Raw genomic sequence first — 25,088 nt, 5'->3', positions numbered from 1 at the left:
CACAAAGCAATTTATGGACAAAAAACAGACTGGCTGAATTTCCTAATCCGGTTACATGTCCCGCAGAGATCCTTAAGATTGGCAAATAAAGGACTGCTTCAAATTCCATCTGTGAACTCTGCCCATCTTATATTAATCCGAGAGCAATCCATTTCGATTGCCGGTCCATGCATTTGGAACACTATGCCTGTAGCATTGCGTTTAGAGTCAGAGTTTAAAGCTTTTAAAAAAAGCTCTAAAAACATGGCTTTTCGAACAGGCTTATATTGATTATCTTGAAAAAAAGGACTAATTGGTTTAAAGAAACAGTATTTTTACTTTTGTTTTATGTTCTTTTATTAATAATTGATTAACAATTTTATTTTCTATCATATTTTATTGTACCTTTTAGATATGTTAGTATGATTTTATGATTTTGTAACATGTAAACCGTTGTGATGTATATTATGAACGACGGTATACAAGAATCTTTAAATAAATAAATATTTGTTATTTTGCTGTACAACAAAATCGCCTATAGGTACAATAAGTTCCCACCCCCAAAGATCTTACCTGAGGCAATGGGAAATAAAATGACTTGGCCAAGGGCATGAAAAGTGTCAGTAGCAGAAGCAAAGATTTGAATCCTGGTCTCAAGGTTCCCAGCCCACTACTCTTACTAACCAGGCCATCCCCTCCCCATAGATAACGTTGGGTTGTCCGTGAAAGACGGAACCATTTCTAGTTAAGCCGCCATCGCGTAAATAGACTTATAGTCTTGCTTTTCTAGGGTAAAATCTATAACCAAGGAAAAACATTTTTAACACTGCTGCTTTTATTTATGGAATTCCCTTCCTTTATCGCTCTGCAATGAGCATGAATATTGGCGCTTCAGGGAACAATTGAAGGCAAGACTATTTGCACAGGTATTTTCTGTTTGATTAACGTCCTCCGAAATGAATAGCTTCTTTATAATTTAGTGCATTGTATTATTCTTTATGCTTTCTTTATGTTTTTATTGTTCTGTTTTAATAAGTGTGTGTGTGTGTGTTATGTAATCCACTTTTGAACATTGAGGAAGTACAAGAACAGAAGTTTGAATGAACTAAATAAATAAATAAATAAATAAGGACCTTCATGCAGTGGAATAAAGTCAGGAGTGGCTCAGGTTGGCCTTCATGACCTGGGGTCCTCTGGCTATATCCACCTTCAGCATTGGGGCAGGGGGAAAGAATGTACTTCTGCAATACATGCAGCAAGGAAAGCGTCCATTGTTTTTTACTGAAATAACATTGTTCTGTCTTATGTAAAAATGACATTGCATTTGTCTGTTTGGCCACAAAATCTCAGGCCTCAGCATGATTTACTGCCTCCAGGGTGTTATCAACAGGTTACAGTAAAAGCTAATTGCCATTCAGAGGAAAGCATTTAAACTCACTACTTGTTTCACCCTGAGACAGCAAGCCAGCCTTCTCAGCAGTTAGCAATCACTGTACTTCACTAATTACCATGGAACAACAAAAGCTACAGCCTTGGAGTCTACTCCATGACCTCATACAATGAAGGACAAACAAGACAACACGGTAATCCCAGCCTGGCCAATCACTGGACAGTATTGGTGTGTGAGGTGCTGCCTGATCTTGTTTATCAGGATTCGGGATTCAGGTTCACATTAAGTGGCAGGCACCAAGGAAGGGCTCCCAAACTTTTTAAGCAAAGGGCCACATGGGACATTTCAAAGAAGGCTGGAGGCAGGGAGTCCCGTCCCCCCTTAGAGTTTTGATAACCAAGAGGAATCCTTTTGGTAGTCTGAAATGCTGAAGTTTGAAATGCTGGAGAAGTAGGGAGGCAGGGGTCAGGATTCCCACAGGGGTATGGCAGATAGGGTGAAAGTGAAACTATTCTGAACAAGCAGGCAATTCTTCCCCACCCCCAGAAACCCTACCACCTGCCTCCCCTCTTTCTCAGCATCTTCCCACTGGGGGAGTGGGGATGGGTGTATTTCTGGTGGTCTCTCTCCCACTCGCACCCTCTCTTCAGTTTTGCTATCTTTCTGCTGTCTTCCTGTTTCTCACCTTTTTCCTCCATCCCCTCTATTTTCCCCTCTTTTCCTCTCACTCTTCTCTCACTTACACCCTCTCCTCTCATTTATATTCTCTTTCTCTCCTCTCCTCCATACATTCCCTTTCTCATCCTCTTCCCCTCCCCTTCTCACCCACACTGCCTTCCCCTTCTTTCCCCTCACTCACTCCCTTCCCTCTCACTCACACTTTCCTCTTCTGCTGGCAGGGATTGGAGACCCTGCTAGCATTGCGGCCTTCACCGCACTGCCACACGGGACTTCTGGGCTTCACTGCATGGAACTCATCTTCTGCTGGGGAGCGTTGGGAATCCCATTAGTAATGAAGCCTTCGTCGCTGAGCATGAGCACAAAAAATAAAATAAGATAGGAGTTGCTTCGCAAGCTGATTCGGCCACAGGCAGGGAAAGTTTAGTGGGTTGGAAAAAGTTGCCTAGTGAGCCAGATGTAGCCTGTGGACCTAGTTTGGGGACTCCTGCACTAAGGTATTGAAGGGAGGGGAAGGAAAGACAACTGCCACACACTGCAGCAGCAACCACTGCTCACTGAAGGCGACTTTGAATGATTAAGTTTCTCTTCTGGCTCTTGACTAAGTGGTAGAAGGAGAGCAAACCGTGAGAAAATGTAGGAAAATTATGGTGGCCTTCTTTTTGTAAGGCAAACCAGTGATCCTTATTTATCTTACCCTGTGACTAATGCAGACACCGTGCCTGCACTGCATTCCTCAAAACTGGGGCTTCAGTCACATAGGGCTTTGGTTTGCTTCTTCACTCATTCAGTGCAGGACGTCGGTAGCACCTCGCTCTCAACACCCTCCCTACCTGCGCCGCGGAGTGGAGGTGACCGTCCCACAGTGTGCCCTCAATACTCTCTGTGCTTGGTAGTGAAAGGCAGCAGCGCAGGGGTCCAGGCCTTACTTCCTGAAAAGTCTGGTGAAAAGCCAATGCTGAGTTTCTCCACTCAGGTGCTAAGGCAGTGCCTTATCTAGAGAAAGCACCCTGTGCGGAAAAAGTGGGAAGGGTCCCCCCCCCCACCCCTTTTCACGAAGTGGGCAGCATGAGCAATTCTGCATACAGTGCCTGGTAACACAGCCTATGCCTGGGCCTTGTGCTGCTGCACCATCCACAGGCCTCCTGGTCATGGCCTAGCAGGAAGGGATACTGTGAAAAACCTTACCCTGTGATATTATAGTGCTGTTCATTTCTGAATAGTCTCATACACAGTATTTTTCACAAGCAGAGTCTTTGACACTAAATATAGTGCCTGAAGCTCCTTTGTCATAGGGGGAAACAGAATACAGCACTAAAGCATTTGTTAACAATGTGATTGAAATTACTTTATTTTTTTCTTTTTGCGGCTTTCAGAGAAAAATGCTTGCAGGAAGGGCTCAAGCCAACAAGATTTTCCTACCTGCCATGCAGTTGATGTGCCTGGTGCATCCCTCGCAGCATCCCAGGGATCCCAACCAACAGGCCAGACTGGTCACAAGACACAAAAAGCAAGGCAGAAATCCTTTCAGTAATGTACCCACTGGTTACACAATTCAGAATTAATGATTTCTTTGTAATAACAGTGAGACAGCAGAGTTAAGAACATAAGAACATGCCATACTGGGTCAGACCAAGGGTCCATCAAGCCCAGCATCCTGTTTTCAACAGTGGCCAATCCAAGCTATAAGTACCCAAAAACTAAGACTGAAGAGATGGTCAGAGGTCTAAGGTTACATGTATATTTGCCCACTCATAAGGTCAAGTACACTACAGATAACAAAAATGTTCTTTTGAAAATGAGGAATGCCCTTTAACGTGCAAGTAACGACTCGGAGCTTTCTGCTGACTTCATGGGATCACGGTGGAAGATTTGGCAGCTTTTTTCATAAAGGTCCAAGGAGACAATAGTCACACATACATCTGAGGAACAGAGTCATGTACAGTAAAAAGTAACCACTCGAAATTTAATAATAACGATCAGCGAGGGCATTTGCTGGCATTTAATGCCCTACAGTGATAGAGTTGCTCTGCTCTCTAAATTCCTCACAGTACTGCCACTGTAATTACATGATTGCTTTATTTCCTGGCCACTGGCTGGCTGAGATGTGTTATGTGACATGCAAGCCAGTTTCTACTGTTCACATCCTCAGGGAGTAGTAATACTAATGTCCTCATACAGTAAGATTGCAGCTTATAATTACATTGGGCCCAAAATTCAGCACTGACTGGCAACAGCTCCTCCATCCCTTTCTCCCAAAGCCTAGAGAACCCATAGCAGCAACAGCTTTTTTGAAACCCCTACCACCATTCTCCAGAAGCTCCTCCCCCCAAAGAAATCAAAGAGCCAGCAGGATGTAAGGGTGCATCCTTCTGCCAGCTCAGCACTGGGGAAACTTAGGCAGGAGTTATAGGATTGGGGCAAATGACTTGGGAAAGTTTTGGAGATTGGAAGTGGAAGTCGGGCCCCGCTGGTAGGAAGAAGGGGATGCGAAGGGGAGGGGTCTTGGCCTGCTGTCACTGATCAAATGGGAAGGAGGAAGAGGGATACAGGAGATTCGAGACTGCTGTCAGTTGGGTCATTGGGTGGGAGAGAGGCTTAGGGGGACTGGTTAAAAGGACTTTGCCCATTAGCGCTGATTGTCAGTGAAAAATGGCTAACTTTAGGCAGTGTACTCAATTTCTAGCCAGCTGTCTTTCAGCCTGCTAGATCTGGGCTGACTTTCAGGATAATCTAAGCTGGCTAGAGTCAACTGAAAATCAGCTTAATTTGGCTGACTTACAGGCCGATTCAGTAAAGTCCGCGGGAGAGCGCACAGGCCACTCGCCTGTGCGTGCGATACAGTATTCAAATGAGGCCCGGCGGTAGAAACGAACAAAAGGAGGCGCTAGGGACACTAGCGCGTCCCTAGCGCCTCCTTTTTGACAGGAGCGGCAGCTGTCAGCGGGTTTGACAGCCGACGCTCAATTTTGCCGGCGTCGGTTCTCGAGGCCGCTGACAGCCACGGGCTCGGAAACCGGACGCCGGCAAAATTGAGCGTCCGGTTTTCGACCCGACAGCTGCTGGCTGACTTCAATTTTTTAATTAATTAATTAATTTTTTTAAACTTTTTTTTTACTCTTCGGGACCTCCGACTTAATATCGCCATGATATTAAATCGGAGGGTGCACAGAAAAGCAGTTTTTACTGCTTTTCTGTGCACTTTCCAGGTGCCGGAAGAAATTAGCGCCTACCTTTGGGTAGGCGCTAATTTCTGAAAGTAAAATGTGCGGCTTGGCTGCACATTTTACTTTCCGAATCGCGCGCGAATACCTAATAGGGCCATCAACAAGCATTTGCATGTTGAGGGCGCTTTTAGGTTCGGCGGGTTGGATGCACGTTTTCCGCCCCTTACTGAATAAGGGGTAAGGGAAAACGCGCGTCCAATGGCAGGTTACCAGTGCGCTCCATCGGAGCGCACTGGTAACCTGCACTGTACTGTATCGGCCTCATCTTTGTTTTGAAAACTGATCTCAAAGTATCTTTCTGCCTAGTTAAAGGGGAGGTGAAAGAAGCTATTTTAGCCAAAAGATCTTCATTCAAAAATTGGAAGAAGGATCCAACAGAAGAAAATAGGATAATGCATAAACCTTGGCAAGTTAAATGTAAGACATTGATAAGACAGGCTAAGAGAGAATTTGAAAAGAAGTTGGCCGTAGAGGCAAAAACTCACAGTAAAAACTTTTAAAAATATATCCGAAGCAGAAGGCCTGTGAGGGAATCAGTTGGACTGTTAGATGATCGAGGGGTTAAAGGGGCACTTAGAGAAGATAAGGCCATCGTGGAAAGATTAAATGATTTCTTTGCTTCGGTGTTTACTGAAGAGGATGTTGGGGAGGTACCCGTACTGGAGAAGGTTTTCATGGGTAATGATTCAGATGGACTGAATCAAATCATGGTGAACCTAGAAGATGTGGTAGGCCTGATTGACAAACTGAAGAGTAGTAAATCACCTGGACCGGATGGTATACACCCCAGAGTTCTGAAGGAGCTAAAAAATGAAATTTCAGACCTATTAGTAAAAATTTGTAACCTATCATTAAAATCATCCATTGTACCTGAAGACTGGAGGATAGCTAATGTAACCCCAATATTTAAAAATGGATCCAGGGGCGATCCTGGAAACTACAGACCGGTTAGCCTGACTTCAGTGCCAGAAAAATAGTGGAAAGTGTTCTAAATATCAAAATCACAGAACATATAGAAAGACTAGTTTAATGGAACAAAGTCAGCATGGCTTTACCCAAGGCAAGACTTGCCTCACAAATCTGCTTCACTTGTTTGAAGGAGTTAATATACACAGGTGGATAAAGGTGAACCAGTAGATGTAGTGGACTTGGATTTTCAGAAAGCATTTGACAAAGTTCCTCATGAGAGGCTTCTAGGAAAAGTAAAAAGTCATGGGATAGGTGGCAATGTGCTTTCGTGGATTGCAAACTGGCTAAAAGACAGGAAACAGACAGTGGGATTAAATGGACAGTTTTCTCAGTGGAAGGGAGTGGGCAGTGGAGGGCCTCAGGGATCTGTATTGGGATAAATGATCTGGAAAGAAATACGACGAGTGAGATAATCAAATTTGCAGATGATACAAAATTGTTCAGAGTAGTTAAATCACAAGCAGATTGTGATAAATTGCAGGAAGACCTTGTGAGACTGGAAAATTGGGCATCCAAATGGCAGATGAAATTTAATGTGGATAAGTGCAAGGTGATGCATATAGGGAAAAATAACCCATGCTATAGTTACACAATGTTAGGTTCCATATTAGGTGCTACAACCCAAGAAAGAGAACTAGGCGTCATAGTGGATAACACATTGAAATCGTTGGTTCAGTGTGCTGCGGCAGTCAAAAAAGCAAACAGAATGTTGGGAATTATTAGAAAGGGAATGGTGAATATAGAAACATAGAAACATAGAAATGACGGCAGAAGAAGACCAACCGGTCCATCCAGTCTGCCCAGCAAGCTTCACACATTTGTTCTCATACTTAACTGTTTCTCTTGGCTCTTAGTAACCTTATGTTCTAATTCCCTTTTCACCCCCACCATTAATGTAGAGAGCAGTGCTGGAGCTGCTTCCAAGTGAAATATTAAGTTTGATTAGTTGGGTAAGCGGCAGCATAGCTCTCTGCCATGAAGCAGAGGGCAATGCTGGAAATGTGTGAAGTATCAGTTTTTCTTTTCCCCTGTCATTGAAGCAAGGAGTCATGCCGGACATGCACCGAAAGTGAAGAATGCCTTGAAAGTCACATTAACTATCATCAAATATTGAAAAGCCTAATAATTGGTAATACCTATAAGCCCATGAACCCATCCCTGTTTTTTTTCTTTTTTTCTTTTCTTTTTTTAATTGGGAGATGGATGCCCTTCATCCTTCTACTCTGTGAAGGTGGACACCTACCACCGGCCACTGGCATCCCGCTCCGTTAATGCCTCTGTGGCTACTGCCGCTCCATGCAGTGTTTTACTACCTGCTCTTTATATGCGTCCTCTAGAACTGATGGATCCCATCCCTGGGTTTTTTTATTATTTATTTAATTGGGAGATGACAGCCCTCCATCCTTCCGCTCCGTGAAGGTGAATAAAACGGAAAATGTCATAATGCCTCTGTATCGCTCCATGGTGAGATCGCACCTTGAATACTGTGTACAATTTTGGTCGCCGCATCTCAAAAAAGATATAATTGCGATGGAGAAGGAACAGAGAAGGGCTACCAAAATGTTAAGGAGAATGGAACAGCTCCCCTGTGAGGAAAGACTAAAGAGGTTAGGACTTTTCAGCTTGGAGAAGAGACGGCTGAGGGGGGAGATGATAGAGGTGTTTAAAATCATGAGAGGTCTAGAACGGGTAGATGTGAATCGGTTATTTATTCTTTCAGATAATAGAAAGACTAGGGGGCACTCCATGAAGTTAGCATGGGGCACATTTAAAACTAATCGGAGAAAGTTCTTTTTTACTCAACGCACAATTAAACTCAAATTTTTTGCCAGAGGATGTGGTTAGTGCAGTTAGTATAGCTGTGTTTAAAAAAGGTTTGGATAAGTTCTTGGAGGAGAACTCCATTACCTGCTATTAATTAAGTTGACTTAGAAAATAGCCACTGCTATTACTAGCAACAGTAACATGGAATAGACTTAGTTTTTGGGTACTTGCCAGGTTCTTATGGCCTGGATTGGCCACATTTGGAAACAGGAAGCTGGGCTTGATGGACCCTTGGTCTGACCCAATATGGCATGTTCTTAGGTTCTTATGTTCTTAGTAAGTTTAATAACAAATCAGTTCTATCAAACGTACAACATGAAGATGTTGTACGTTTGCTTACCAACATTCAGAAAAAGGCTAAAGACATGGTTTTTTAGACAAGCCTTTCCTGATCACAACTGATTCGCCTAACTTTCTCACCAGAAAGACTACAACCACTTGTAAGTTTCCTGTCAACACTATGTAAATAATTTATTCCTCTCATTGTTACTGCCCAAACTATCCCGTCTACTCTTCTTCTTCTCCTAGTTCCAACTTCCCCTGTTTTATTGTAACTTTCTTCTTTGCCTCTCAACACCTGTTTATTGTTCAAAGTTATCACTCCCACTGTTTCCTGTAAACAACCAGCATGATGTGATTGCCGGTATAAAAAAAGCTTTTAAATAAATAAATAAATAAATAAATAAATAAATAAATAAATAAGATCATTCTGAAGATAAACTGTAATCACAAGTGTTGAAGACTTACTCTTTACCATCCAGCTGATTCAACACAGTGTGGGTCTTGTGATATTTTTAGTAAAAAAAAAAAATCATGTTTGATGGTCACAGAGGAGCTAACTCTGAGTCCAATGTAATAATGTGCACAGAGTTTTATGCACACAAGATATGAGCGTACAAATGCACATATTGGTTAGTGCTCTCGCATGGAAATTCCATGCTAATGAAGGCTTTAGCTACAACCTACTCCCTCCCGCCAATGCAGAGAAGCACATAGGCCTAACTTGTGCTTTCTTAGCACTGGAAACTTAACTCCTGCTCAGAAGTGGCGTAAAGTTCCTGCAGCCAGTGTCAGTCTATGGAGCTGAGATCCTGTTCTCAGGATTCATGTGCAGAAAAATGTTTTTGTACACACAAATCATATTTGATGCACAGAAAACATTATTTGTGCACATAAACCATGTTTTTCTGCGCACTAAGCATTTTTTTTGATGCACATTTCAGGTTAGCACATTTTTTTAACTCATGATGCATTGGCATTCATTAGCTTTAGTGCATCAGGAGTAAAGAAAATGAGTGCTGAAGTTTAGTGCATATTTTTCATACATGTTTTATTACATTTATTTATTTAAAAATGTTTGCATACCGCCTTTACAAATAAACATTTAGTCCTCTGATATTGACAAGGATTATGCCATTAAAGTCTATGGAGCCAAATAACATAGGCAAAGAATACAACAAAGAAGGAATATCATTCTAGAGGGAAGGGAGTTATGGATGGTCCACAGATTGATAGCAATGGATCCTTCTTTCATCACAGAAACTCTGAAAGGGAAATACAATGTTTGAATGATCTGAATTGAAAAGGAAGGTCCTCATTTTTTGGATTACATTTATCATCCAGTCTAGAACATTTACTGGGGCTTTACAATATGCCCCTCCTCTCCCCACGTATGCGCCAAAACATCTTGGTGGAACAGAATTTGGATGCTGGCTATGCCAAAAGACAGAAGGGCAAGAATCAGAAAGACATTTTATAACAAAAACACCACAGCAGGTTCCCTGACCTGAGTCTCCCAGTCCTTTCTCAGGCTCTCCTCCAGGATTCCAGAAGGTGCTGTTTCACGGAAATCGATTACATGACTCTGGTTGTTCCTGATGTTGTGGATCAGCATGACTCCGCCTCTGTGGAGGGAAAAACACGTGGCCATCTTACTCTCAGAATGAGGCCTAGTGAGATATGTGCTCTGTACTGCGCCTCATAACCACAGTTTAAATGTCCAGCACATTAACCACTATCATTCCATGGCCCTAAACCCACAAAGGCAATGGTATAAATAGTGCAAAATATAAAGTCCTATTGAAAAAGCAGACCAGCACACAAAAAAACAAACAAACAAAAAAGAGTCCAGGATAAGGAATTTTAATTCCATTGTATCATTCACTCCAAGGCCCTGATTTAAAAAAATCCCTTGGAGGAAGTGAAATGTGAGATGGACTGGACTCTCTTGGTGTGCCAGCCTGCTTTGCGGGAGGTTTAATATCAGCTGGGACTCCTGTTGCTTGGGATGGGTGGGGTTGGGGGTGCTGCTGAAGTGGCACTCATAGCTCTTGGAGTGGAAAGAAATTCAAACATTGGTCTTATGTAGTGCCTGGCCAGAAAATATAATGGAAGTAGCTTTGAAAAGACTGAATCTGCAGTACTATTTTATACCTATAGGGAGGAAACTATGCAATAAAATGCACCCAGCCTGGCACACAGGTTAACAAGCAGTTGGACGCGAGTTTTGAATGCACATCCATAACTCCCAATGCAGTAAGGGGATCAGCGTCTCCAAAATGCATGTCCAAACAAAGGTGTTGCTAATAGCACTTACCCATATGTAAATGGTATGTAGATGAGGCTATTAGCTATTATTCTGTGATGCAAACAAAATTGCCTAGTACCATTGTAACACAAGTAGGAAGAACCACAGAAAGCAGCATCCTGAAAAAATAAAAAGGCTTGATGGAAAAAATAAAAATTCCGGGCATGCAATTAACATGCACAATATACATGCTCCAGGCCGTGTATACTGTGCATGTATATTGTGCCGGCAAATTCGCTGCTGCGGGATAAAATGGATGCTTGTAAATTAAGCATCCATTTTGGTAACCCGCATACAGCCAAGGATGCGCTAGGGATGCACATTTTATCTCTAGCGTGTCCGTTTCAGCGTGGCAGCTCATTTACATATTGCATCGGGTGCCCAAGAGAGGTGAACATGCATGAAAACGGGCGCCCAGTTTGGATGCACGTTTTTTTGCGCGCACTTTATTTTATCGGCCTGTTTGAGAGACAGAAAGGGAGGGTAGAAAGGAGGAAAAATGAATGAAATACTTGGATTGTGTCCATTTGAAATAGTCATTTTCTTTAACGATGCTGTGTACAGCATCAACACTCCTGGAAGAACAATAATATCAAAATGGCCACCTAAATAATTTTACCCAATCCTAGTTTTAATTCCTAATGGTATTTTTTATTTTTTCAATAGAAAAAAAGGAGGATTAGGAAGCCCATTATTCTTTTGGATGCATGTAGGCAAGAGGCACAGTAAGATAATGGACAGTAGAGATGTGAATCGTGTGCCAGATCGTCTTAACGATCAGATTCGGCTGGGGGGGTGGGGGAATCTGATCGTTAAGATATGTGAATTGGAATCGTTTCCGATTCCAATTCACATCGCTAGGGAGGCCCGCGCCGCTAAAAAAACCCAAAAAACCACCCGACCCGTTAAATCGACCCCCCCCCTCCCGACCCCCCCCAAAATCTTTTAAAATTACCTGGTGGTCCAGGGGGGCCTCGGGGAGAGATCCAGGGGGGCCTCGGGGAGAGGAGAGATCCAGGGGGGCCTCGGGGAGAGATTTCTCGGCATTTGTATTGTATCGTGCACTCTAACGATTTTGGACGATTTTAAAATTATCTGACGATTCACATCCCTAATGGACAGCCAAAGTGTTGTAAGGACCCAAAAGGTCCCGAAAGACCAGCCTGGTGGTGGTGAAGGAAGTCCATAACGACATATCTTACCCACTCCACAGCATCAAGAGGAACACTCAGATACAATGCAAGACGGGAACTGGCAGTACAACTCAGTAACAACAATCCGCTTCTTGTATGCCAAGATTGTAAGGAATAAGAGAGATTAGACAAATCTTATTAAGAGCATGAAGCACCCAGGCGGAGATCTCTAGGGGAGAGCAATCCATTTTAATCTTTCTTTGGCTACCTTTGCCAAAGAGATAATCTGTCAGTATCCTAGGTGGTACTTAAGTAACAAAGCAGTTTTGAAGGTAAAATGGGCTGACTGTACAAGTCTATTTACTGCATTCTGTATTTAAATGGTTTGTTTATTTGATACTTTAACATTGGAGAGCAAAATATTATGAGATTTTGAAAGCCTGTTTGAATAGTACATGGGTGGTTTTTTTTTTACAGCCTACATACCTAGCTAATGGTATTTGTGTCATCTTGGGAAGGGACTTTCACCAAACTAAACCTGATCTATTCACCAGCTATTAAGGTTATGTAACAAACCGTGACATACATAAGCTCTCATCCAATATGACAATGCAGAAGGTGGAAGGAGGTGGCCATGCACACAATGTCTTACTTTCTCACTGACTGCAACATGCACTAGAAAGACCATGCAAAAGGCGATTTTTCAGTGACATCATCCAAATTTAGTTAGTTTTGTTTCCCCTCTAATGGATGTGCCACACCTTATTTCCAGGTGTAAGATACACTGAGGGGCTGATGTAATACGGGGTGCTCGGCAGAGCGCATGGTTTAATGTGTATTTTTCGGGTCCAGATTTTACAGCCGATGCAGGAAGGAGTTTTTTGCACACAAACATATATGCTCACAACAATGGGGCGGATTTTCAGAGCCCTGCTCGCCTAAATCCGCCCAAAACCGGGCGGATTTAGGCGAGCTGGGCCCTGCGCGCCAGTGAGCCTATTTTACATAGGCCTACCGGCGCGCGCAGAGCCCCGGGACTCGCGTAAGTCCCGGGGTTCTCCGAGGGGGGGCGTGTCGGGGGCGGGCCCGGTCATCGCGGCGTTTAGGGGGCGTGTCGGCAGCGTTTTGGGGGCGGGTACGGGGGCGTGGCTACGGCCCGGGGCGGTCCGGGGGCGTGGCCGCGCCCTCTGTACCCGCCCCCAGGTCGCGTCCCGGCGCGCAACAGGCCAGCTGGCGCGCGGGAATTTACTTCTCCCTCCGGGAGGCGTAAATCCCTGGAGAAAGGTAAGGGGGGGTGTAGACAGGGCGGGGCAGGTGGGTTAGGTAGAGGAAGGGAGGGGAAGGTGAGGGGAGGGCGTTAGAGGATTCCCTCCGAGGCCGCTCCGATTTCGGAGCGGCCTCGGAGGGAACGGGGGTAGGCTGCGCGGCTCGGCGCGCGCCGGCTATACAAAATCGATAGCCTTGCGCGCGCCGATCCCGGATTTTAGCGGATACGCGCGGCTCCGCGCATATCTACTAAAATCCAGCGTACTTTTGTTGGCGCCTGGAGCGCCAACAAAAGTATGCCTATTCACGGTATTTGAAAATCTACCCCAATGTGCGTACAGGTTAGCGCCCTCTCATTGCAAATCTCATGTTAACGGTGGCATAAATTATTACCCCCTCCCCGCAATGGCTTAACTTGTGCTCTGTTCTTTCTGGAGGTTTTAGCCCTGGTCAGCCATGATTTAAAGCTTCTGGCGCTAATGTTAGTGTGGGGCTGATCAGGAGTTTTGCTGCAGGGGACCTGTACTCCAGATATATGCCAAATGCCAGATATACTTAGTACAGAAAGAACATCATAAATAATAGCTGTTTTTTTAGATTGTGATACCTCATAAGGTGTGGAGCCTCTCTATATTTGTCAGAGGGTGCTCGCTTCAGAAAAAGTCAAATATCAAACGTTAACCATAATTCACAAGTTTGGTTTAACGCCATAAGACTTTTTTTTGTGTATAATCACTGGTATCAACAATAGGATTTTTTTAAAGGTGCTTTGCAAGTTTTTTACATTTTTGTGAAAATTGAGATGGATATAACAGATGGATATAACAGATATAACAGATTTAAACACCGGCTTTCAAGCCGGTGTTTAAAAAGCTGTCACCTCTTCACGCCAAGCACATAATGATAAGTGATCTGTTATATCCATCTCAATTTTCACAAAAATGTAAAAAACTTGCAAAGCACCTTTAAAAAAATCCGATTGTTGATACCAGTGATTATACACAAAAAAAGTCTTATGGCGTTAAACCAAACTTGTGAATTATGGTTAACGTTTGATATTTGACTTTTTCTGAAGCGAGCACCCTCTGACAAATATAGAGAGGCTCCACACCTTATGAAGTATCACAATCTAAAAAAACAGCTATTATTTATGATGTTCTTTCTGTACTAAGTATTACTACATACATCATAATTACACAGTTGATTGTTTGTTCTATTGTGTCAAATGCCAGATATATACACTGCCAAAAAGTTTTAAGTTATCTGTAAACCGACATGATGTGCAAACGGTTGTCGGTATATAAAAACCTATAAATAAATAAAATAAATAAATATGCAGACAAAACATGATTTCCATGCTTAAATCTTTCTTTCCTCTCCCTCTCGCCATAAACATTTGTAAAATGTCCCCTCCCCTGTGGCTACTCTCTCTTCTCCCACCTTCCAAATAATTTCAGCCTCTCTTTCCCTATCATCTTCAAAAAAAAAAAAAAGATTCCAGCCTCAGCTTCCTCCCAAAATGGGCAGTGACATCAGGGATCCCCCGTCTAAATAAGAACAAGGCCTTCATTGGACAGGACTGGGGAGAAATCCTACTTTTCAGGAGGAAGCTGCCTGCAATGTTTAAGTAGAAGCAACCCTACAGGGCCTTGAGTTGTGCATCCTCGCAATCTCCATCCCGTGGTCTCTGTGCTTCCTTCTTTCTCCTGCCTCATGATTTATGTGCACAGAACAAGCACCAAGCATGCGTTCTGCTCATAAATCAGGAATCTAACAGACTCCTTTTTCCCCGCCACATCTGAAATGTGCATTTAGCCTGTGCAAAAGACTGAGCACACATTTTAACTCGGATTTGTGTGATTTTTTTTTAAACTCCCCATGCATTAGCATACCATCTGCTCACACTGCATCAGCAGTTACGTGTTTTTAGTGCATGTGTTAAGAAACTCTGCACTGAATTTTCAGCATACAGTCTTAAAGCAGGGCTTATTATATCAGTCCCTGAAATAGCACTGTGTCAGGCAAGCAGTATGAGGAGGATTTGCATGCACTGCCACCATTGCATGCAAATATATGTAATGCATATTCATTGTGGATATCCTAAAAAACAGATCTGTTTATGATATTCCAGGACCAAAGCTGCCTATCACAGGGATAAACTAACCCATCTTGGGATAGTGGAAGGATCATGAATTTGACCCTAGCCAGAGTATAAACTAACAGTAAACCCTGGAAAGTTATTTTCTCTTAAGCAGAGACAGAAAAGAACAATCAAACTAATGCAGACAGGAATCTTCTGCCATAGGGATATGCATTCAGATTTTTTTTACTGCACACTAAATCTTAGATAGTGCACCCTATATAGAAATGAAAATTTAAAAATCAGACAAAACGAATGCAAAAAACCCAAAACTGAACATAAAAAGATAAAAGAAAAATATTCTGGCTGCACACTTCCATTCTACAAGCTAAATAGCAGAACTACTTCCTTAGCTCAGAGATAAGAATCCTTGCCTTGAGGCATGAAGGCTTCAAGTTTGACTCCCAATTTCTCCAGATAGGAAAACGGGCTGCAATACTGTGCATTGCTCAGCTTGGGGCAGGAAATGTGGCTACTTACCCTCCAATGCCTGATGTGTGAGGATTCAGAATACCTAAGCAGAGGGTCGATACAATGGCTGCATCTACAGAGGAGCCCTGTTTGTTGAGCACTTCAATACCCAGCGCAGTACAATGTGAGGACTCCGTGACCACGGCACCTTGATGGAAGATCTAGGAGAATACAAATATTGAAAGGAAATCAAAAGGCTTCTTTTGGTTTAAGATGAGCAGTAGAGAAATGGTTTTATAAATGGCAAAGCAAGGAGTCTAAAATAAGGTAAGTGTGGTAAATAAGTCTTTTATTATTCTATATGGGGTAGATTTTAAGAGGCGCGCGAACAGCCTACTTTTGCTTGCGCATCAGACTCAAGCAAAAGTACGCTGGATTTTAGTAGATACGCGCGGAGCCGCGCGTATCCACTAAAATCCTGGATCGGCGCGCGCAAGGCTATCGATTTTGTATAGCCTGCGCGCGCCGAGCCGCGCTGCCTCCCCCCGTTCCCTCCAAGGCCGCTCCGAAATCGGAGCGGCCTCGGAGGGAACTTTCCTTTGCCCTCCCCTCACCTTACCCTCCCTTCCCCTACCTAACCCACCCACCCGGCCCTGTCTACACCCCCCCCTTACCGTTGTCGGGGGATTTACGCCTCCCGGAGGGAGACGTAAATCCCCGCGCGCCAGCGGGCCTGCTGCGCGCCGGGCCGCGACCTGGGGGCGGGTACGGAGGGCGCGGCCACGCCCCCGGGCCGTAGCCACGCCCCGTACCCGCCCCCAAAACGCGGCCGACACGCCCCCGAAACGCCGCGTCGACCGGGCCCGCCCCCCGACACGCCCCCCTCCGAAAACCCCGGGACGTACGCGAGTCCCGGGGCTCTGCGCGCGCCGGGAGGCCTATGTAAAATAGGCTTCCCGGCGCGCAGGGCCCTGCTCGCGTAAATCCGCCCGGTTTTGGGCGGATTTACGCGAGCAGGGCTCTGAAAATCCGCCCCTAAGTATTCCAAAAATATTGAAAACTATAAAAGCTACCTGAAGTAGAGCAATGAGAAGATACATACCAAAAATTTCATAAAGTATTGTTAGTTAAAAATGTGTAAATTGTGTTTTGACCATTTATTTTTCCCTGTTAAAAGTACAGCTCTATAAAAACCTCATCACACTTGCTAGTTTTCCCAGTATAACCTTTTTAAGGCTTTTTTTTTTTTAAACAGAGAACATCAAGGGAAAAAAATCAAATGCCACAAAAAACTTGCTTTCTTACTCTGCTGATACGTCTTCATTGTTGATTCCTTTGAATGCACATATAAAGACCTCTAGAACCTGTCTACTGAATCCCATGATGTCACAGTGTCTCTGTACAGAGCCCTGGGAAATTAAACTTCATGCAATCATTCTACAGAGTCCCTAGGTACTGTGACCTAAAAACATCTTTCATTAGATCCCTTTGGGATACAGGATGCCATGTTGCCCTTCTACAAACCCTCCCTGAAAACTATGACCTCATATTATTCCCCTCATAGCCATGACCTCACATTGAATCTTATTCAGAAAGAACATTATATCATTCTGTGCCAATGGAAAAACATCTTTATTGACAAAGGCCCGATATTTCTCTACAGATCTGCCTGAGAAACGAGTCCTGACAGATATATTGGGAGCCATGGTCTCTAGAAACCAGGACCTCCCAGCATCAGCCTATAGGCCTCGAGAGCTAAGGTATCCCTGAATTTGTCAAAGGACCACATGGGACAATGACCACCTAAAATCTGTATAAGGAACTCCAGGAAGCAGGGGACACTGGAAGAAAGTCCTTTTTTACTATATTAAAAAAAACAAACAACCTAATTTCCAGAAATTAAATACAATCCAACAGCTCTTACCTGTGGGTCCCCAAAATACACTTGCATAATCAGAGCTATAGTGACCCCCGTCGCAAAAGTCAAACATGCAGTGATGATGACTGTGAGGCCATCTTGACGGCAGCTGCAATCAGCCGTGAAAGGATCCTTGGTGGTCTCCCTCAATGGCGATACATCCTGACTCCCCATCTCTGATGAGGATGACGGCAGGCGCTGGAGACGAGCAGACTTCAGGAAGGAATCGGGATCTTCATCCAAACGCAGGAGGGAGGAGAAAGAAAAGACAACACTTTAAAGATTGCACAAACTTGTGCTGCCTTTTCTTCCAGGGAAGTACAATACGAGCGTTATCCCCAGTACCAGTTCCAGATTATTGTCTCCACAGGAGTAGCAGATGCGGTCTGTTGTGTGTCACAGTTTGATTTCTAGTGACTTCTTTGCATGCTCTCTCTTTTAAAATACATCTCCTTTTTGCCCTTGTAAGAAGCCCAAAAGGGTCACAATCTGGGATATTCTATTTCCTTAGGCTTAACAGTTTAGAAGAAAATTATAATGTGCTTTGGATTTTGTTTGATATTAGCTCTTAATCTCTCATTTTGCCTTCTCAGTTTACCCTGGGTTTAGAATGACACATTATTGTCTTGGGAAGGTGCTAGGTGATTGGCTAATATTATTTGCTTAATCACACAGAAAAATTCCACCACTGCCTGAGTCACTTGTTCTTATGAGCCACCTATTGACCTGGCTTTGCTACTAACTCTTGACGTAAGAACATAACCCTATCAAGGAAATAAAAACAATAAGCAGATAATATACAACAGCTGCACATGAAATAAAGGTGAGGGAGATCATAAATGAGAGAAGGGATTTCTATTAATATTAACATGGCTAATGTCATTAGCAAACACTATATTGTTTTGAAAGATATTTTAAAACACACCCTCTGAATCTAACTGGTCCGGGCAACTGGCTGGAGGTCTCTGAGATGGCACCAACATTATTGCAAGCAGCTCGGTCAAATCAGTCCTGTCTGATTGGCCAGGGATGGAAGGCCGAATAAGAATATTCCTATTCCAGAGGTGCTTGAAACAAAAAACCTTATGTAATGCCTCTTAGAGATTTACCATACTGGTTGTTCACATTTAAGTTCTGTTTTGTTAAATTTCAGCATTTATATAATACCTTGAACCAGGCACTGTACAACATATTTTATACAGGTGCAAGCCTCTGCCGCAAATATCTTACAATCTAAATAATTCTTGAGGCAGTGGGAGATATACAGACAAATTTTCAGCCAAAATAGATAGGCTCCTAAATTTGGCTAAAACAATTTCTAACTTGAGACACCTAGGTTGGGCACTCAGCTTTGTTTGAAAATTGTGCATATAGAGACCCCTTACAATGCTGGAGCATTAGTTCAGTCATGACCCAGAAGGAAGGATACCTTTTACTAAGCCATCAGCATGAATTCCAGGGAGCAGGCCCATTAATCCTGTTAATTTAGACACATCATACAAGTATGCACCTAGCAGCCTCACACCTTGAATACAGTTAAGCTTGTTAAGTTTTTCACTTTGGGAATGAGCAACATCATCTTTGGCTCTTACAGGAACCGGAACACGGGAGCAGGAATGGAACTGGAGCAGGCAGGAAGGCTGGAACAGAGTCAGGAACAAGCAGGATACTGGAACGGAGACAGGAACAAGCAGGACACTGGAACGGAGGCAGGAACAAGCAGGATCAGCATCTAACTACTAAAGGAGTCGACCTGTTGCCAAGGTCTGAGGCAGCCTTAAATAGGCCTCTGGTGATGACATGGGATTTGGGGCCGAGCCGAGGTTTCCCGCCACAGCCCCTTTAAATCCCAGACAGGTGCACATGCACCTAGGGGGGGTGGAGCAGCCCGAAGATGCCCGCGGTGTCCCTCTCGTGGGGAGGACACCGTGAGAAGGCCCCGACGCGGCCCGAGCCAGGTCAGAACAGGTCGCGGTGAGGGAAGTGAGCCTGAAGGTAAGGGGGGACCTGGCCGTGGCCGCCTGCAGCTGGGATTCCCAACACAAACTTTTCCTTCTATCCCTTCTGCAATGTCGCTCACAAAGATATTGAACCGAACCGATCCCAACACTGATCCTTGTGGCACTCCGCTTAGCACCATTCTCTCTTCAGAGAAGGTTCCATTTACCATCATACATTGTCTTCTATTCATCAACCAGTTTGTGATCCACGCCACCACCTTGGCACTCTCTTCCTAGCTTCTCATTTTATTCACAAGCCTTCTATGCGGGACTGTATCAAAAGCTTTGCTGAAATCCAAGTAGATGACATTGAGCGCTTTTCCTCGATCCAATTCTTTAGTCACTCAATCAAAAAAATCAATCAGGTTTGTCTGACAGGACCTCCCCCTAATGAATCCATGTTGCCTTGGGACCAGCAATCCTCCCAACTGTAGATAGTTCACTATCCTTTCCTTCAGCAGGGTCTCCATTTATTTTCCCACCACTGAAGTGAGGCAAACCAGCCTGTAGTTTCCAGCTTCCTCTCTGCTACCACTCTTGTGAAGCGGGACCACCACCGCTCTTCTCCAATCACTCGGCACTACTTCCATTTCCAGGGATCTATTGAACAGGTTGTGCGGCAGACCTACCAGCACATCTCTGAGCTCCCTCAGTATGCTGGGATGAATGTCATCTGGCTCTATGGCCTTGTCCATTTTCAGTTTTCCTAGCTCTTCCCATACTTTCTCCTCTGTAAAAGGAGGTGTATCTAGCCCATTCCCTTTTACGGTCTTGTCAACCAGCAATGGTCCTTCTCCAGGGTCTTCTTTATTGAACACAGAATGAAGAATTTGTTTAATATTTCTGCCATTTCCTTATTTGTCTCGGCATATTACTCCTCGTCACCTTTCAAGTTCACTATACCACTTTGGGCTTTCCTTCTTTCTCTTATATATCCGAAAAATATTTTGTCACCTCTCTTTAACTCCTGAACAATCTTTTCTTCCACTTGATCTTTTGCTTTTCTGATTTCTTTCTTCGTTTTCCTTATTTCTACTAATTATTGATCCCTGTGTTCCACTTTTTGGGATCCTTTACACTTCTTGAATGCTGATCTTTTTGCCTTTATTTTTGCAGCCACGTCCTTTGAGAACCAAATTGGTTTCTTTTTCCTTGAACTTTGTTTACTTTTCTAACATATAAATTTGTGGCCTTTGTAATAGCTCCTTTTAATTTAGCCGACTGTTGTTCCACCTCTCCCATTTTCTCCCAGTCTTATAGTTCATCTTCAAGGTACATCTCTATTTTGTCAAAGTCCGTATATTTGAAATTCAAAACTTGCATCTTCATGTTACTTCTTGGTATCTTATTTGCAATGTCAAACCATATCGTCTGATGATCACTTGTACTCAGGTGCGCACCTGTTCAGACATTAAAGACCTTATCCCCATTTATGAGCACTAGGTCCAGGATTACACCGTCCTTCGTGGAATCCATTACCTTTTGTTTGAGCATGGCCCCTTGGAGTGCATCCAATATCTCTCTACTTCTCGTAGATTCCACCGAAGAGATACTCCATCCAGCAGATTAAAATCTTCAACAAGCAACACTTCTCCCTTCTTTCCAATCTTTTATGATGTCTTTGATCAGATCTCTGTCCAGCTCTTCTGTCTGAAATGTATTCCTATAGACCACTCCAATGTAACTGGAATCCTCATCTTTTTTTTATGCTAGTCCATAATGCTTCTTCCTTACCCTCCCCTTCATTTCAATTGCTTGGATATTGCTTCTGACATAAAGCGCTACTCCTCCCGATTTCCTGGCCTCTCTGTCCTTCCTTAGGGGCCGATGCAATATGGTGCACTGAGCCCAGGGCACTGTTAACGTGAAGTTAGACGTGGGTAAAATAGGAGCTAATCAATCCCTTAATGCAATAAGGGGATTAGCGCCTATTTAACATGCGTCTAACACGGAGTAAATGCAATAGTGCTCTTCACATGCAAATACATGTGAATGAGGCTATTAGGCATTCACTCCCGATGCAAAAAGAAAAATGTGCGTCTCTGATGCACATTTAACTGTCATCTATTAACACCTGTCAGGAGCAGGCGTTAATAGATGTGCGCATCGAAAAAAGAAGAAAAATAAAATAAAAAAAAATTTGACGATTAGGCCCATCACAAAAACAGACGCCAAGTTTATCAGCATTGGTTTTTGTGGCTGACCGCTGCTAAGGAAAACCGACACTGATAAACTCGACGTCAGTTTTTGTGATGGGCCCAATCGTCACTTCCTCCTACCTCGCTCCTTCCAGAGCAGCAGTGCCTGCCCTCTATGTCTTCTCTTGACAGTTTCTGGAGAAGGGAAGAGGGCTAACAGCAAAAATAATTCAAGGTGTGAAGGCTAGAATGGAAAGACCTGTGCCGGGCAGGAAAGCGCAGGGGGGGGGGGGGGGAGGAGGAAAGAGCAGGTTTCGGGGCTTTGGCTTCACATCTGCCCCCTCACCTTCATGGGGTCCGTCTGGTACAGCTTCTCTCGGCGGCCCGCGTGAACTCCTCCCAGGTCTGGTAGTAGGACATGGTGAGACGAACGCCTGGTTTATCGGCGTCAGTTTCCCTGACCCATACGGCGGTCACGAAAACTGACTGTTCAGCACCCGCTTTCTACGAGCCTTTATTGCATTGGCCCCTTAGTAAGTTATCGCCAGGGATGGCTATATCCAAGTCATGTGACTCTGTAAACCATGTTTCTGTAACAGCAGCAATGTCTAAATCTGCTTCCATCATTAGAGCCTGCAGGTCTGAGATTTTAGTTCCCAGACTACGAGCATTTGTGCTCATAGCTTTCCAGCTTTCTCCTTCAGGTTACTGCTCTTCTTGGACTTTTTTGGTGCCTTATTCAGCTTTTGTTATCCCCTTCACTCATTTCTTTGAGATATGGGGGATGACATTCCAATTTCCTTCTGTCACCCTCATCCTCTTTCTAGCAGCATGAGATAGGAGACTGGCTTCCAGCCTTCGCCAGGAACCATGTCCAAAAAAATTCAAACAGAACCTCAAGACCTGACTTTTTAAACAAGCCTTCACCTGAACTAAGCAGTCTATGCTCCCTCCTCCCAGTGCTTGCACCTCCTCTCTCTGCTGAAATTCACCCTCTTGTCAATTCTCCTTTGCAATTAAGCTTGCAAATATCAACATGTCAAAACCCCTCTGTAAATATGCTCGAACTACCTCCTGCAATACATCTCCCCCTGAACCTTTCCCCCTAAAACCCTCCATTACTCTGTAATATTCCCCCTGCTGTAACTATGTTAAATCATCCTGTTACTGTCATCTTTCCTGTGTTTACTGGTAAAGCCTTCAATTAATCTGGAAAGGATGCATGTTGAAATGGGGCTCATGAAATAAGAATGTATTGCACAGTGGAGCAGGGGTCATCCTAAAATGCCACTTAGAGGGTGTTTAAGCAATCCGTTCAAGATATGCAGCTCCTCCAAGCTGCAAGTATTTAAATATAGGATACAATTACTTTTATTCACAAAACTCGGAAAATTTTTCTCTCCTAGACATGTTTCTAAATCCCAAATGTGGATGAACTGCATACCTTATGCTTCCTATAAGGAAATGATTTGTCCTAAAGTTTTAGATCTGAAGCAACAGTACCACCAAAGGGGAAGGTCCAAGACCTGCACAAAGAGCCACATTTTCAAAAGGCTGCAAAAAAATGTGTAAATCTACAGAAATGCATCTATGAAATTGACATATGAAAAATCGAGCATATTTTCAAATATCACAACATGACATGCTAAAATTGAAATCATAAATAAATAAATCTGGTAGAACAGATGATTGGGACAATTATTGCCCAATATCCAACCTATCTTTCCTCTCTAAAATCCTCGAAAAAGCAGTATTATACCAACTGGAAAACCACTTAAAGACCATGATATTCTACATCCAAACCAATTCAGTTTCAGAAAAAAAAGAAATCGCTCAACCGAGATCTTAGTCTTATCATTAACTGACCCTGTCCTACATGGGTTTAATGACAATGAATCCTATATCCTGGTGCTAATAGACCTAACAGCAGCCTTTGACACTGTAGATCACACCCTTCTATGCCACCAACTAAGGAAAACTGGAATTGACGGCAGAGTTCACAAATGGTTCTCTTCATTCCTAACAGGACATTTCAATAAAATTGGGAAACAACATATCTGACTCATTTCCCCATCAATACAGATGTTCCCCAGGGATCAGCACTATCTGCAACCCTATTCAACATATACATGCTCCCACTGTGCACATTACTGACAGATCTAGGATTAACCTTCTTCCTATACACTGACGACATTCAGTTCTACATTCCATTTGACTCATCATTTTAAAATACAACATCAACACTCTCAAAACACATGAAGACAATACAGCCAGAACTCTCTAATCTAATACTAACACTAAACACAAAAAAAAAACAAAACCCTATGTTATCTGGTTAAGGAGAAACTCCTCCATAGTTAATCCTCAGTCTATAAACCTTGATAATTTTAATATCACACACTTGGATCAAGTTCGGGACTTAGGAATCCAGATAGACAAAAATGTTACTGTGAATAGACACATAAATAAAAAAATCACAGCAGGATATGCAAAAATGCGCATCCTACGTAGACTAAAACCATAACTACCTACCAAAGATTTCCGTACAGGTCTACAATCTCTAATTTTCTCAAATATAGATTACTGTAACTCCCTACTACTAGGACTCCCAACCTATCTAATAAAAAAAACTGCAACTACTACAAAATGCAGCAGCAAGACCCTTAATTGGATCCAGGAAATCTGATCACATCACACCCTTGCTTATAGCACTGCACTGGCTGCCGATACAATACCGAATCTATTTCAAGGTTTTAACCTTAATCTTTAATATCATCTACAACAATAACACAGGACTAATTGGCATGAAGCTTCAAACATATGCACTGCAATAAACCCTTAGGTCACAAAACAAAGGACTATTAACTGTACCTACATCCTGGAGCACACACCTACAGCAAATAACTGATCGCAGGTTTTCCATAGCAGGACCTAAACTATGGAACTCACTACCGGAGACAATTCGACTGATCCCAGAAAACAAGACATTCAAACGTGAATGAAAAACATGGCTGTTTCAAAACTCTTATAATCTAACTTAAATGCTAACTGACTGAAGAAGCAACAGTATCAACAACAAAATCAATACCAAGTAATGAGAGAACTAAGCAGCTTTTGACTACTCCTTCGACCAAACAAAATCCCAACCCTAGTAACCCTTGTAGCCCTCCTCAGTCGAGAAGTAAAAGAACTGTAGACTGCAATGTATACATCTTACCAAATATGTTTCATGTCAAGGTAGATATATACTATATTGTATAGTACCAATGTATGTGTTTTATCAAATTGTGTTACTCCAAATTGCTACACCAAATTGTGTTACACCAATTCATGTAATGACCCAAAGACGAAGTTACTTTTGTAAACTGCTGTGATCTTCACTTGGAACGACAGTATATAAAATAATTAAATAAATAAAATTATCTGAT

General features: G+C 43.2%; 1 protein-coding gene across 1 annotated transcript in view; it reads right to left on the bottom strand.

Moving 5' to 3' along the window:
• Window positions 1-25,088, bottom strand: part of GGT7 (gamma-glutamyltransferase 7) — a 122,907-nt gene that overhangs the window by 61,564 nt on the left and 36,255 nt on the right. Inside the window, exons 2-5 of the mRNA XM_029613700.1 lie at window positions 17,529-17,755; window positions 15,674-15,825; window positions 9,854-9,971; window positions 3,470-3,537 (exon numbers count right to left, since the gene is read on the bottom strand). Of these exons, the coding sequence (XP_029469560.1) occupies window positions 3,470-3,537; window positions 9,854-9,971; window positions 15,674-15,825; window positions 17,529-17,755 (565 nt within the window). The remainder of the gene's footprint in view (window positions 1-3,469; window positions 3,538-9,853; window positions 9,972-15,673; window positions 15,826-17,528; window positions 17,756-25,088) is intronic.

This window comes from Rhinatrema bivittatum, chromosome 8 (assembly GCF_901001135.1).
Source record: "Rhinatrema bivittatum chromosome 8, aRhiBiv1.1, whole genome shotgun sequence".
NCBI lineage: Eukaryota > Metazoa > Chordata > Amphibia > Gymnophiona > Rhinatrematidae > Rhinatrema > Rhinatrema bivittatum.
The sequence above is the reverse complement of the archived record's forward strand: the minus strand, read 5'-3'. Positions and strand labels throughout refer to the sequence as shown.